The 15,648-nt window shown below is 40.5% G+C and overlaps 2 protein-coding genes across 5 annotated transcripts in view; one reads left to right on the top strand and one right to left on the bottom strand.

Annotated features, from left to right (window-relative positions):
* RASSF6 (Ras association domain family member 6) overlaps window positions 1-15,648 on the bottom strand; it is a 133,500-nt gene that overhangs the window by 36,947 nt on the left and 80,905 nt on the right. The gene's annotated exons all lie outside the window — the stretch shown is intronic.
* Window positions 11,290-15,647, top strand: LOC310899582 (interleukin-8-like; the record flags this gene model as incomplete). Of its 2 annotated transcripts, XM_083836098.1 has the most annotated exons (4): window positions 11,298-11,590; window positions 12,029-12,164; window positions 12,973-13,056; window positions 13,779-15,647. In XM_083836098.1, exons 1-4 carry the CDS (start codon window positions 11,527-11,529, stop codon window positions 13,807-13,809), a joined length of 315 nt encoding a protein of 104 aa, XP_083692224.1. In that variant the 5' UTR covers window positions 11,298-11,526. The 2 variants fall into 2 exon arrangements, with proteins under 2 accessions (XP_083692225.1, XP_083692224.1); XM_083836099.1 differs by lacking the exon at window positions 13,779-15,647 and having other exon boundaries at window positions 11,290-11,590; window positions 12,973-13,060.

Below are 15,648 nucleotides of genomic sequence, written 5' to 3'. Positions count from 1 at the left end.
TACTTGATGGCACCTTAGTTCTTTAAGGCTTTAGAGCAATTGTTGCTAATCCTTCAGATGTTATCTGCCTGCCTGTGCAGCATGCCTGATGTCTCAAACCATGGATTACAATAAGTAATTTTCTAGGCCACGTTACTACCACTTAAGATGTAGTTTGAGGCATACAACTTTGGGGAAGCCAAAAGAAGATATTCCTATGCCTTCCTCAGCCCTGATCTCTTGTTCGTGGTGCTGCAGCACAGCTCTTGGACTGCCTTCTTGGTTATTTCACTGCCACTGTCATCGAGGCACAAGATAAAATGGGACTCCGTCAAAAAATAGGAATCACCCTAAAGATAAAATGACCAGCACTGCACTACAGCAGGGAGAGAAAAAAAAAAAAGCAAAACAAAACACAAACCTCTCTATAATAATGAGCACCTTGGAAATCTCAACCCTTTCTATTTCCAGATCTCAAAATAAGTTCCAGAAGTCCTTCATGGAAACCCTAATTTGTCTGCATGTTAATGAGAAATACTGTTCCTTTCTGGATTAATCTGTCCAAAACATAATAAAACAGTATTGTAGGTGTGGATTATTGGGAAATATCTTTGATTCAGAGAAGAAATAAGGAGAGGATAATAAAGGAGTGGGAGGAACTCATCATGGTATGATATGACTTGCCTTAATGTTCTGCTTGAACGATAAAGTATAATTTTGATTGTTTTCAGAAGGCAAGCAACTCATTAGTTGTCTTAACTTGTGCCACCCTGTTCACACTTTGTACTGGCATTAAATCACATTCTCAAACACATACTCAAAAATCAATACGAAAAACTTATTTGCTTTTATTCTTTCTCTAACAGATAAATGCTTTTCATCTGGAATTTCTTTTGGTGAATGATTGCAATAATGTTTGGAATTTCCTTTCAGAATGGATTGTGAAAAGAGTAGGATACGTACTGGCTGACATGGGATAACAAGCATTCCTTTCAGAATGCACTATGTTGATTTTAAGGGATGACACAATTTTTATTTCAGAAGATCTTTAGAAAGAAAAACACTGAACAGTGTCCCAAACCAAGGATTTTAAAAACAAGAACTACTGTGGCACAAAGCTTTGGACTTCTTCTTATCTATCATGGCTGAAGTATTTATGCCAGGGCAACAAAATATATCAGCTTTTTCATTTTGAGTGGACCTTTCAGTACACTGTGCTTCAACGCTCGATGATAAATTGAGCCCTATCTTAAACTGGGCATAAAAGCCTAAAAATTTGGATGAGGCTGCACATATGTACTCCTGAAGTCATTTTTTTCCTTCCTTTCCAATTCTATACCTTGAAGTTTAAGCCTTATTAAGTAATTTTAATAACAAGGGCTATGAGTGCAAGTGTAATCTGTTGCTATCCCCTTTCACACACTTCTATAGTGTACTTCAAAAACTTACATGAAAAGTGACGTTCAAGTCAACAAGTGCACATCCTGCTCATTTTGCAACATTAGCTGGAAGGAAATTGTAGCTCAGTAACCATTCCTGGTCAAAAATACAACCAAGTTGTTACATCTCCCTTACTAAAGAGCAGAAGAAATGCTTGCAAACCATTAATTACAACGAGTTTTACTTCTAAGTACTAACTGTAGGAAATGAGACAAAGCATTTGAGCCCCCCTTGCTGCTCCTGGTACATTGAACTGGACAATTTTATCATCTGTGATAGTTGCCAAAGTGACTCTCGTTTCACGGAGAAAAGCATTTGAAATCGCAGCAATAGAGCTGAGAGGTGCAGTGTGGTTATGGGACGTTTGCAGCTCCAGAAGTGTAAATTAAAGCTTTCTCCAAAGCTGGCTCCAAATTAACACCATGGTAATAAGTATGAGCTTATTTCAGCTGGACAGCCAAAGGGCATTGAATACAGTATGAGGTAATCATTCTTTGAGATGCTACAACCTGATTTTTTTTTTTTTTATGTCATCTGTATTAATTTGCTAGGCCTTCAGTGCTCATGAAGGGTGCTGCCACTCTTCAAACACTCACCACCTGAGGTCAGTACCAAACTTGTGGTCAACCCACAAGTATCAATAACACCTGCGTGCAGTAAGTAGCAGGAGTGTTAGAGCAGCCATGCTGATGTGCTGTAACATCCCGATCTTGTAACATAAGATTTCACACATAAGGTTCCAGCTTCCAATGTCATACGTTGCAGAAGTAACTGTTGTCACTTAACTGCTTTGCCAGCAGCAATGAATCACCCCTCGTTACAGGTGAAACTGAGTCATGGAGTCAGGTTCTGGCAAAACTTGACTAGATCATTTGTAATAGGTGTTCCATGCAGGTCTGGGAAATGATGCTATCCCTCTGTTACCCCATCAAAATAATCAGGTTGTTTTTATTCCTTTCCATTTCTGTACCTTGAAGTCCATAAGGTTGGCTCTGTCAGACCTCCTGGGTAATGGCAAAGTCAAAGCTACTTTTGGATCATCAGAAAGATTTTATGGAAGGACACACTAAGCCAAAGCATGAAGGAGAAAAATTTGTCTCAGAGTGTCCGAAGTCCTTAAAGACTGGCAAATTTATAGTGGTTTCAGTGTAACAGATCTCAGCCAAATTCCTTGACCAGAACAGTAAAACCAGAATACATGAGATTGTTCTCGTGTGTCTGGGAGAGAACCTTTAAAACCTCACCAAAGCCAAAAAGTAGATGCAAACGTGAAGACTAGCCAGGAAGATGGGGCCCTAAGATCTCTTGCATTTCTCATTTACTCTCTGACAGTCTGTGAGAAACTGCCTGAGATCATCAGTCTACCCAAGGAAGTTTTGTCTGCCAAAATTGCAGAAATCACGGAGATTTTGCAGAATCCAGGGAAATGTTTTCTGAAGAATTCACGTGATTAGCAGGATGAACCTTATAAAGACTGTCAGCCAGTGTGCGGTCATGCATACTGCTTGAGAAACAAAATGATAAATGAGATGCTGGAATCAAATTTATAATGACTTAACAGGATCCAGACTCTCCAGCGATTATTGCACTTCAGAAGAATGGGGAAGGTGTAGGGTTTTGTGTGGGTGGTAAAACCTTCAGCAGTGACTATTTCTAGTGCATGCCTTACACTCATAATAGTTTCCTGGTTAACTGTACTGGGACTGGATATCTCAACAGGTAGGACTTAATGAACAGGTATTAGCAGACCTCCAGGAAAGTGCTGACCAAATCAAACCCCTGGCTGCATATTTACGTCCTTGATCCACATTTAAGATTCAGACATTTTTCCTGGTTCAGGTCTGGCACACACCACTAATGGTCCGTGTTAACACACAGTTTAAGATAAATTGCAAGTGGGCCGATTCTTGTGTTCTAGTTACGTTAATTTATATGACACTAGATTAGGTCTGGGCTAGAAGTAAGAGAAACGATGGTACATAAGAGTAATTTTTACACCTTGCATTGAATTCCAGTGACAAATATTTTCCCTAAAACAAATAGGCAAAGAAGACTTTTATTCAAAGAACTTGTTCATTAACAGCCATGGCTGGAAGCTGGATTCTGTCAGCAAGAACAGCTGTAGCCATCTTTTGCAAAGGGCTGTTTGCTTATACTGTTGCAGTTAAAGGTTGGGCTTGACGATGTCGTAGGTCTTTTCCTACCCAGAGGATGCCCTGATTTCTGCATATCGCGAGGAGGTTCTTGGAACTTGACTGCTACTTCAGTGGCGAAGCACTGTTTCTCTGTGGATTCCTGTGCACAGCAGCACATCCAAGGATCCAAGACCAGAAGGACAAACACTGAAGAACAGTATGAAATTTGTACTCAGCTCTGATGAGGCTGCACCTCGAGTACTGTGTTCAGTTTTGGGCCCCTCGCTACAAGAAGGACATGGAGGTGCTCGAGAGAGTCCAGAGAAGGGCGATGAAGGTGGTGAGGGGTCTGGAGAACAAGTCTCACGAGGAGCAGCTGAGGGAGCTGGGATTGTTCAGCCTGGAGAAAAGGGGGCTCAGGGGCGACCTCATCGCTCTCTATAGGTACCTTAAAGGAGGCTGTAGAGAGGTGGGGGTTGGTCTGTTCTCCCACGTGCCTGGTGACAGGACGAGGGGGAATGGACTAAAGTTGCGCCAGGGGAGGTTTAGGTTGGATATTAGGAAGAACTTCTTTACTGAAAGGGTTGTTAGGCATTGGAATGGGCTGCCCAGGGAAGTGGTTGAGTCACCATCCCTGGAGGTCTTTAAAAGATGTTTAGATGTAGAGCTTAGTGATATGGTTTAGTGGAGGACTTTTTAGTGTTAGGTCAGAGGTTGGACTAGGGGATCTTGGAGGTCTCTTCCAACCTAGACTATTCTGTGATTCTGTGATTCTGTGAAAGAGAGGGCAGAGGGAGAATGGCAGAGGGAGAGGTGGGCTTTCAGAAGCTCAGGATGCAATTTAGTAAATGAAAAAAGCATAAAACCACTAGCAATTGTAACTGCGACCATACAGGCTAAGTCAGATCTTGGTTGATGGTGGTCTGGAAAACATCAGACCCACAGTCATACTTTACCAGTCATACAGAGGCAGGATCTGCCTCGGGTTAAAAGTGATCTGCATTGGAGGTGTTTCGATCAGATTATAAAATGACTACTTTCAATTGTCACTTTATTTCGAAGAGTTAAAGAATAGCTTCATCACTTTCCCCAGAGCACTAGGGTGAACTGCAAATGCACAAGAATCATAGGATGTGAGGAGATATGGTTCAGAGCATAACTAATCCAGGGTGGTTAGACATATATTTATACTGCTGAGCAATGGTCTTTTTAATGTCAGCTCCACAAAATCTGAGATGTTTTACATGCAAAAGGAGTTACTTTTCCAAAAGCAGGCAAACTACAGGGCTTAAAACCCACAAATTCTGTCTTCATATCACTGGGCTTTTAAAAAACTAGGGAGCTACTTGTGCAAAAATCAAGGTGCAAATTCACAAACTCCTGCCTTCGCAGAAGTTCTGGTGTGCTATTACATGTCTATGAGCAGTGGGAGAAGGTAAAACAGGTCATAACTAAAGCATTCGTTCAACCTGCTGCTGAATGTATTGTTTCTATCTTATTTCACATCTTTGGTCTGCCATTAGGAATACTCAACTGTTACTCACCCATTGTTGATTTTGAGGCAATAGGCAGTAAAAGTGTTGACTTTTGATCAGTGTTACAGGATCCGTGGGAGTTAAAAGAATCTCTACAGCAGGAGTTGCCAAGAAGTCAGAATAATCAATTTGATATAGGAATAAAATTATGACATAAAATGAAGAAAAGAAGAAGTAAAGCCAGTGGCAAGAAAAATGAGTTTGGTTCCCCTGAAAAACATAACCTTCCAGCACTGTCTTAGTAATCTAAAAAAGCAAATGCCTTTGTTCTTTTTTCTTGAAGAGCAGGGCTGGGTGGGAAGAGACAGCAGTCGGGGTCTGTTCCCATCTCTGCTGACTTTCCTGACTCCTGCCCAGTGTCTGTAACAGCTGCAGAAGCCATTGGAATACCCAAGTGCAACTGCAGTGCAAATCCTTATTTTTAAATATTAATAGGGGAAACCAGCCTCCTCCACAGCAAATATTGAAAATCAACACACCATAGAGCAGAACAAATACAAATTGTTAATCTGCCTAAACGGATGCCACGCACCCAGTAAGGCAAATATTTAAGCAGAACCTGTAAATAAACCAGCAGAATCTATTCTTCAGAAGTTACCTGCCTGGAGTCAGCTAAGGTTTCTGCAGTGTCCTACCAGCAGGGCTGCACCAGGAGCAGTTTCCGTAGGATGCATTTGTTCCAATTTAGCCTCCAGTTTGGCTCTTGGTCAGGAGCATTTTCCCTCAGCTCCAGTGCTAAAGGTCTTTGTTTAAGGAGCTAAAAACTCTGTCTTGGTTTCACATGATGTATACATACAGTCTGCTTAATGAAGATCAGTCCCATGAAAAGCCAGCTAGCTTCCCACGCAGTGGGGATGGGCCCTCATGGATAAAATGCAGACTGCAGTCCCCTTCCTCTCCACGTTCCTCTGGTGCAGGCAGGTAGAATATACACAAGCTCTGTCTCTCTTGTTCAAACTGATTTTTCCTCCATGCAGCTGAAACTTTGGAAAGAAAAAGTGCCATGATGATTCACACAGGAATGTGAGGCCAACGCACCCTCTTCTGTCTCGTGGTAGCTGTCATGCTTCACATCATCCCACTGCATCTGAGCTCAGGACCTTGCTCTTTTTGTAATCTGATCTGATGCAGAAGCGTGACTCCGTTGATTTTCACTTATTCCTGATTTACACCAGTAGGCAGATGGTTAGAATTGCAATACCCAGCTAGGACGAGGTTGTCGATTCTGCTTTGCTTTGCAATTTTAACTGGCAGTAGGCTTGAAAATAACTTCAGGAAAACTACCATCATTTCATTCTCCTCCCTCAAGTAGATCAGGGCTGCCTAGAAAACAGATACTAGTTTTGCCAATAGCACAGGTGATAGAAACTTTCAAAGGGGAGGCTAGGAAGTGAGTAAATTTGTGTGAGAACAAGAGCAAGTGGTACTCATACATATTTTATGGTCTCTTTCTTTACTCTTAACTACTGTTTCTGCTTAGTCTGGAAGTCTTGGCTTTGTCACACTCATTAAAATATTTGTTTGAAAAACTCTTTGGCTTCTGTATTGTGATTGGTTTTCAGTTACTTAAGGCGATTAATGAAAAATGGTCTTTATTTAATAGGAAAGACAGCATATGATGATACTGACTGAAACTCTGGAAAGCCCCTGAGTAATGCTACTGAAATGTTTATTTTTTAGTAATGTAACTAAAGCACGGCGATCACTTTTGTTTTGAAAAATTAGCTGTGAGTAGCATGAATAGCTTGATCACTCTTCAGGCAGCATCCTATCCATTTTTTTTATTTTTTACTTTTTTTTTTTCAATACTACTTCCCTTTCTGGAGATGACTTCATTTCCTATGCAGTTACTACATACATGGGGAAACCCCAGGAATATACAAAGACAGATATTTTCCATCAAAACCGACCCTTTAATGGCTTTTGATTATATTGTGAATAGGTCATAGGGCACAGAAAGGAAGGACTGCAATTTTGGATTCCTTTGGACTACTGAGAACTGTGAATAAAGTTCTGAGTCAACAATAAAAGCTCTGACTGAGGCTCAGGGACTTTGCTGAAGTAATGCTCGACGTTGTCACCAATGAATTTTTGAAGCCAAGCTGCAAGGGTGGAGTAATAAATGCACTGGACTAGGATCCAGAACAGCTAGCAAGATGAGCAAAAAGGGAAATTAAGCCAGCTAGCAGAAACTGCAGGAGAGGGAGAGAGAGAGCAAAGAAGATGATTTTTATTTGCAGAGCAAGAAGTGACAGTGATGGGTTTAGATGTGTTAGATAGGCATCTATTGCTGGAGCACTTGCTTGTGCTGCAAGGAGATCCACGTGCTAGGTTCTCTCGAGACAAAACTCAAAAGCTCTTCTCCTGCCTCCAAAACAGAGCTTTCATCATCAGCATAGGTGGAAAAAACGATTCACCAACATAGGTGTTGCAACTGTACTTCTCTGCAGCAAGAATCACCAGACTGTGCGGAAAATCCAGGAACAGGGATGGTCGCCTCCTGTGTGGTGAGGAAGTGGTGCTGTGGGACAGCAGAGCTTGTGCTCTCATACTTGTTCTCAAAAGGCTTAGTGCAACTTCATGCATTGATGCTCATTTGTTAAATCACTTGCACAGTGACCTTTGTGACACCTGCCCAGTCGAGGACTGATTTAGGAAATGCACTTCACTTCATGCCCAGCACTTCTAGAAACAAATGAATGTGATTTCTGTTTGTGTTAATGGTGTTAAATATCAAGCATAAACAGCTTCAGGAAGAGGGGCACAGACAGCCACACAAATTTCAGTAAGCCTTTTCTGAGAAGGAGGACTCATCCAAATGCATTAATCTTTCAGAATTGCATATTACCTAAACAAAAGAGAAAGAGTATTTTGGCAGAGGGCTGATCCAGACACTGCTGAAGCTTATCGGGAAGATAGGTACTAAACATGTATCTCTTGGTTGCATTTAGTCCACATTTTTCATATGAAAATCATTCAGTGGGACAGCTGGCAAACTTAAAATCTTCTTGTTGTTGTTTGTTTGTTTTTGTCACTACCTAATTAACACATGGTTAGGGGGAAAAGACATATCCCTATGGTATAGGTAACTATAAGTAAATTCTCTGTTTGGCCCTCTCAAGTCAGTCAAGTTGCCCCAGGTAAAGTTCACAGCAGAGACTGTCTTACAGCCCAGAGAAACTACAGATGACACAAAAGATGCAGACTGCCAGACAAAGATGCAAAGAAGATGAGACATTTTCCCTTTGCAGATCAAAAGTATGCATAGGTTTTGCATACAGGGTCACAGAAGTACAAGAAAACGCAGGGAAGAATTTCCCTGAAGGAAATCTACAGCTCAAGCAGGTCTACGTTTTCTTGCTGAACCTAATATTCTTTTAAGGAAGAACACAAATTGTCACATTCACTGACTCACCTATTCAGCTGTTTCTAAATGATCTTTTAAATGTTTGGATCTAAAATTTCAGACCTAGACCTAGGATTTGTAAAGACACCGGTAAGGAACCACTGGGGTAGATGAGGTCAAAGCAGTGCTAGAGGAACCCCAGGGGAAAAAAATCCCCCACTGCTCACAGGAGCATAAGGAAATGTAAAGTTCCAGGTCACTCACCAGTCGGGGTAAGCTGGGGAGAAGCACACAGAAAATAATCTGAGAAACTCCATTTTTTTCACTCAAGTGCTTTCCTGCCTTTTGCTGTGTCATAGCAAAACTGATGAGAAAGCCTCCACAAGCAGAATTAGCTAATTTTAGGCCTGCAGTAGCACCTACAGATTGATTCAAAATACTCTAACGTGTGCCAGTTTGCGATGTGACTTGGGCAGGGACTTCTGTACCACACATCAATGTCAAAAGTCAGATGCAGGATATTAGATTAGTCTCTAGCCAGCATTCAGGGGTATCATATTGCTGACAAGTCCATCATTTCTCAGAAACCTTATCACCAATAAATGATAAAACTTATGATAACAAAAACGGTTCTGCAGCTGGAGGCTGCCATATGTTGTTTATGATAGTCATATTTAAGGCTTGGGAAGTATTCTTTTTGGTCAGAGACTGTATGCTTTAAAAATTCAGTAGCTTTTAGTTCATGTCATTACCTGCCTCCCATCTCCCAGACTAGAAGCTTGTAAATCAATTTAAACAGCAACTCCTCTCCTTCACCCAAATCATGAAAGTTTACAATAAAACATGTGATGTTTTCATTTATGGTTCATCTTTTCTGACTTCTCTCTGTAACCACAAAACAAATTTTACATTTGTTGGTTGTGGGTTTTTGAAGGGTAAGTCTCCGCTCACTACTTCTTGCTTTTCTGTCTTTTAAAAGATTTTTTTTTAAAACTTTTAAAACTTTTTAAAAGAAGATTTTTAAATTGCAAGTCAAAACACAGGCTCCAGAACTCTCTGCTCAGTTGCTCTCATTGCTTCATATCAAACTTGTTGCCCTGTAGTCATTGCATCAGATGTAAGACATCTAAGCCCTTTCTTTGTGTTTGACTAGTAATGAGGTACAATAGCCACAAACAAATTGTCTGTCTAAATCAAGAAAGCAGAAATACTGTTTCCTTAAAACGCAACAGGCAGTAAGCTTCACACAAAGAGCACAAAGGATATCACCTTCATTCCATACGCAGTACAGAAGCAATAAATTTATCTCTGAGTTAATGAAAAACTTTAATGAAATTAAAGACAAAGAATAGTTTCTTGGGTTTCTTTGGACAAGGTCTGCACGCCACAGGCAGTGTCATTCTTACTTCCATGTTCTCTCTGTGTGTAGGCCAGAAGACATTTCCATTGATACCTGAGTTTACATTTCTGTAGACTGTTTGCTGCTCACAGAAATAGTGTGTTGGGGGGTGAAAAAGTCCAGATATGGGAATGAGCAACCCAAGAGGACAACAATTTGTATCGAGATCATCTGGAGGAGATGTGATAGAGGTCTATAGAATTAAGAAGAAGATGGAAATGAACAATAAGAATCAATTCCTAACTCCTGTTTTCCCATAAAAGTATCAGGAGGCATCAAACGAAACCAGGCACAGCGTGGGACAGTACTAGGGATAAGTCTCAAACACACCTGACCTTTTCTTACATGTTCCCAGACACCTGCTAATAGCCACAGTTGAAGAGAGGATACTCATCAGGCAGACTTCTGGTTTCACAAAGAAAGGCTGTTATTAAGTGCTTAGATGCTCACATTACCTAATCCAGCTACGTTCACTGCAAGATAAAAGTTTACGGGAAAAACAGGTGCTTAATTCCATGTCTACACATCTTATTTGGCTATTAATCAGAACCCATCCTCTATTTATATAGCTTTGTACAACTACAGATGCTGATACTTATGGTAATATTAAGTGGAATTCAACCTGGCATACATAAATCTCTGTGTCCTTTATGATGAGTCAGAGAACAAGAAACATGTTCATTCATATTTGGTCCTATGTTTTGTTCTTTTGATTGTCTCCTTTAACTGACAGAAAAACGATAAAAAGATTCCTTAATCCTTTAAAAAACAAAAATCTCATGCTTGTATTTAAGTGTTATTTTCTGTTGTTAATAAAAATGGTTGTACGTGTCTGACTTTATCTGAATAATCCTCTTTCATGATCCCATTACCAGTTTTTCTCAATTACCTCAATTAATGCCAGAACCAGAATCCCACAGCAGCTTTTGGAATTTTCCTCTGCCCAAATTCAAAATTCAACATTCTCAGTAGCCCTCCAAAGTCATTCTGTATTTTGTTGCTTATTTCAGTGATGCTAGGTATTAATGTATTCAAAAGTACCATAAGTAATCTCAGAAAATATTTTTTAAAATGTAATTGCATATCAGTAGGAGAGCTCATTAAAATCCAGTTCTAGTACCCAGCATTTCTAAAAAACAGTAGTCTCTATTTCCATCATTTCTTCTAATAATGATAGTATTTAAAACACACATACACAAAGCCCATAGACACACAGGTGCAAAGTCACAGATCAAATGTCCTCCTCTAGAAGAGAAAGTCACAACAAGTAACACAATAATAACGGCAAAAGTATGCAGGTACAGAAGAAAACAATCACAAGAAAATGAGTATTACACAAAATATACTGATTACACAAAGCTAAGTAAAGGGCTATTTTGTACATATTCTATGTTTTATCTTGTTTTAATTAGCAAAGTGTTTTCTGTTGATGAAAAGCAATTTTGTGGTCATTGAGGGAAGGGGGTTTACCCGTGCCACTGTGACTCATTCTACAACAGCATCTTACAGGTTCAGGAGTTTCCATGGGTATGACCCACACATGACGCTGGAGGACGCGGGGGGGCCAGGGCAGTATATAACCAGGGCAGGTACCAGAGCACAGACATTGGCCACCCTCAGGGCTGTAGGAGCTCTCCTCACCTCACCACACGACCAGACGCCGGTAACACCAGGAAGAAACACTCTCTCATCATGACGGGCAAGGTTGTGGCTGCTGGCATGGCTCTTCTCCTGATCTCAGTGATCGGAACCAAAGGTAAAGAAATCCTTCCCAACACTCTCATAAGTAATTGCTAGCGTGAATGCCGGTAAGGGAGATATTTTGTGTCTTAAAAGTGCAGAGAATAACTCTGTGTGGAGCTAGATCATGTTCTCAGATACAAGGTGTAACTCCGCGTATAATCTGATGTAGCCAGGTGCAGAGATAAGCCAAATAAAAGCCCAGTGTTAAAACTGCCGGTGCTCAGTCATTATCATTTTCCATTTCCTTATACCACTGGTTGCTGTAACAGCAGTTTTTGGATAGCTAAACGCTTAAGCAGCTTAAAAGAATGGGTGAAAGCAAATTTTTCAAGTCCTCAGGCTCCTAAAGAGAATTATTTCTAATACTCTAAGCAAAAAGAGTATGTTGTGTTTCCTGCATAAATAGTGAAACAGTCCATACAATACCTCTTTTTTTCTTCTTGTCTTACAGGTATGGCTCTGGCCCGTTCAGGGATTGAACTCCGGTGCCAGTGCATAGACACCCACTCCAAGTTCATCCACCCCAAGTTTATCCAGAACGTGAACCTCACCCCCAGCGGACCTCACTGCAAGAATGTCGAAGTCATGTAAGTGCTTATGCAAAATCCTCCCTGTTACTTAACAAGAAGGAAACAGATTTTACATTAAGGGTGATGTAAGGGTTCTGTGAAAGATGTAACAAGCCAGCAGGCGTGGCTACTCAGAATCCAAGAGAGCAATGCGTGATGCTCCTACGAATGTTCTACTATGTGTCATCTGTTGCATCTTAGTTCTGCAAATCTCTGCTTCATAAACACTCCTTGTATTATTTTAACTTAAACCTGCAGCCATCAAACAAGCAAATAAATTTCTAAACCTCAGAATTTCACCAGCATAAGAAAAGAGAATTAAAGCCATTGAGCTGTACTGAGCAAATTATCAAAATATAAATTTTAATGGCTAGGTCAAAAATATGGTCGTACCTCTACTGAAGTCAATGAAAAAAACACCATTAGCACAGAAGTCATGTAATGCAGTCACAATTCCAGAAATCTTACTGTGACAAAATTCCTATGGACTACCCAGTTCAGTTTCTAAACCAAGATGGAAAGATTCAGCTCCTCAGTTAGACAAAATCACAAATACAAATGAGGCAATGTGAAAAAAGAAGCAATTTTGAAAACAGTGAGTCCATGTAATAATTTGATGCATTCAAATAAAGAGATGTGAGATGATAAGAACCAGTTTAAAAAAAAAACAACTATGTGTTAGACTACAGCTTCAAATGATATGGTTTAAAGGAGATCGTGCGTGTCAGTGTATATCTAGAAAACTCTGATGTTACAAGAGGAAAGAGAAATTGCCTTGGAATTCACTAAATAGACCTTTTCCCTTCCTTTTTATTCTGTTTTGCAGAGCTACTCTGAAAGACGGCAGAGAAGTGTGCCTGGACCCCACTGCTCCCTGGGTAAAGCTGATCATCAAGGCAATTTTGGACAAGTGAGTCATTTGTTCTCAATGAGCACAGTTTATTGAAAAGTAGTATTTTAAATAAGCTAGCAAACATTCACTGCATAAATAGTTCAAAAACTCTGTCTCTTCAGACAGTTGCTACCATTTCAGTTCACTAACTGGGACAAATATTGTGATTGCTTTGTGGTTTAAGTATGGTGTTAGGTTCAGTTCCTTGCAGTGACATGCCACCCACGCAGATATTAGCTACATCTCTTATAAGGTACAAGCATATTGAAAAACTAAGCTCAAGAGCTCAGTCCTCTGGAAATTCAGGCATTAACTGACTGGTTTTCTTTTGCTTGCAATGGTAGAAAGCACCAATACATTTTCAGAACTAATGGCATTTAGATAAGTGGGGGAAAATCAGTCCCAAAAGGTATTAAGTGAAGCATCAAAATATGGAAGCCCATGGAGTTACTGAATACTTGTGAAAAGGTGACTACAGACCAGCGTCCCTTAGCATCCTATATAACAGCTTTTAAGGGACTTAGACACAGAAGCACAAACCCTTAGTGGCTGACTTCATGTGATTCCAGCAAGGGGTACCCCGTCTGGTGGGAGGTGTCCCTGCCCATGGCAGCGGGGTTGGAATTAGATGGTCCTTAAGGTCCCTTCCAGCCCAAACCATTCTATCATTGTGTGATTCTATGATACTTGTTCCATGGACTACATTTAATTTTCTCCTTTTCCATTTTATTTCTTTCTAGGGCAAACACCAAGCCTGAGAACGTGTCCTAAAGCAAAGAACAAAACTGTCTTACCTCCTCCAGGAAGGCAAAAATGGGAGATGCCACCGCCCAGCTTCTGGCAGCTCATTTCCTCCTGCCTCCTACGTTCACATTTTTATCAGCATCTAGAGAGTAGGGATTCCCTGATTGTGTAGTTAGTTGACAACAGTACTCTAAGTCTTTTAAAGAGGTCTCAGACAAGAGAGAAACCACTGAAACCAGAAAAAGCAGGCAGAAAACACAGCTTGTGAAAAGTGATGGAGATGATTCTGGAGTCATTTTTCCTAGCCACAGCTGGATCAGTGCAGTTCACTCTCATCAGAACCTTCTCTAAAGGACATCTTCCCTTTTCGCTAATTGTTTAGGAGCTGACCAAAAGCTCCTTTTCTCCAGGAATGCACTGACAGGGAGCAACAACTGTGCCTAGGTCACTGCCACTCGCAGTGGGCTGCTGACCAGAAGGGGGGGGAGGAGACTTTCAAAATTAAAAAGCTACAATTCTGAGGCACCATTTTTTGTGCCATCATTTTCAAGGTATTATTTATTGTGAATTATTGCTGTGAAGCTATAAGCATCTATTTTAAAGACATATTTCAGTTAGAAAAAAGCACTTTATTTATTTGAATTATATTAGACTTTTAATATTGTTTCTATAAGTAATTACTTAATTTATATTTTGGCATGAGAATGTAGTTGGTCTTCATGCTTTCATTATTTATTTTTTTATGGAAAATACTGAAGTTTATGTACCTAATAAATGCTTGTTGAAATGTTTTTATTTCAATATTGTGTGTTATTAATTTCCTTATTTAAATACAGAACTGAAAAAGAGGATGCGTCTACTTTCACTGTGTATCACTTAAAGGGGTCTTACAAGGGCGAGTGGTAGCTGAGTTGTGGGGACAGCTGATTAAAACAGCAAATGCTTGCTTCCGGTGAGCGCAGATGATTTCTAGTAGGAAGAAATATTAAAGCCATCTTTGTGTTTTCAGAGGCCTGGGTGCTAAAAGCCACAGACAGAAACTAAAGAACAAACAGTGATGAGTCAAAGAAATTCCAGGGTCACAGCAGTGGTGGTGCTCAGACAGCATGTCAACTGCAGATCTGGCACAAAACAAGGTTTCTCATTAACCTACAGTTATCAGGGATACCTGATAAACTTTAAGGAAGTCTGTGAGCACCCTCCCAAATTCCAGTGAGGAGGGAGGACTACATCAAGAGCAATCCTGAGGAACGTGCTCCAGTTGGGCAGCCATGTCTTTCTGTGACACAGTGATTTACACAGAAATGGCTGGAATACCAGCAGCGAGCACTTGAGAAAGCGGGAAAGCTGAGCAAATGTTTTGATTTTGATTTTTCTCTGGTCATTTCCAACAAGGAGCCACTCCATATTCTGCACAAACAGTGTATGTTTGCTTATGGTGCAAGGAGATAAAAAGGGAATTTCTGTTGCTGTTTGAGCAAGCTCTTGTGCAACAATCCCAACCATGCTTTGCCTCCATCCCTATCTCTGCTCCTGTCCCTGTGCACTACAAAGACGGCTAGACTTCATCCTCAGGATGTAAAGAGGAGAAAATTTCTCATTGGACCAGGTTTTGTTCAGACTCATCTTACAACAGTAAGACTCCTGGCTTCTGAAGGATCTTTACAAACTGGCTTCCTTCAGATCTCCAATTTGGAGGCAAGCATGCCTGAAATACTAGCCAAAAAGTGGCAGCAGTGCAGAAGAAAGACTTTATATGTACACCCATAATAGCATGCATGTATTCTAAAGGTTTGGCACCCATTTTACTGCTCCACAAATATTTACAGTAAGCGCACAAGCTCTATCACCAGTCAAATTCCAGTC

Source organism: Anser anser (assembly GCF_964211835.1).
Source record: "Anser anser genome assembly, chromosome: 4".
NCBI lineage: Eukaryota > Metazoa > Chordata > Aves > Anseriformes > Anatidae > Anser > Anser anser.
Note: the sequence above shows the minus strand (reverse complement) of the source record. Positions and strands in the feature narration are given on the sequence as shown.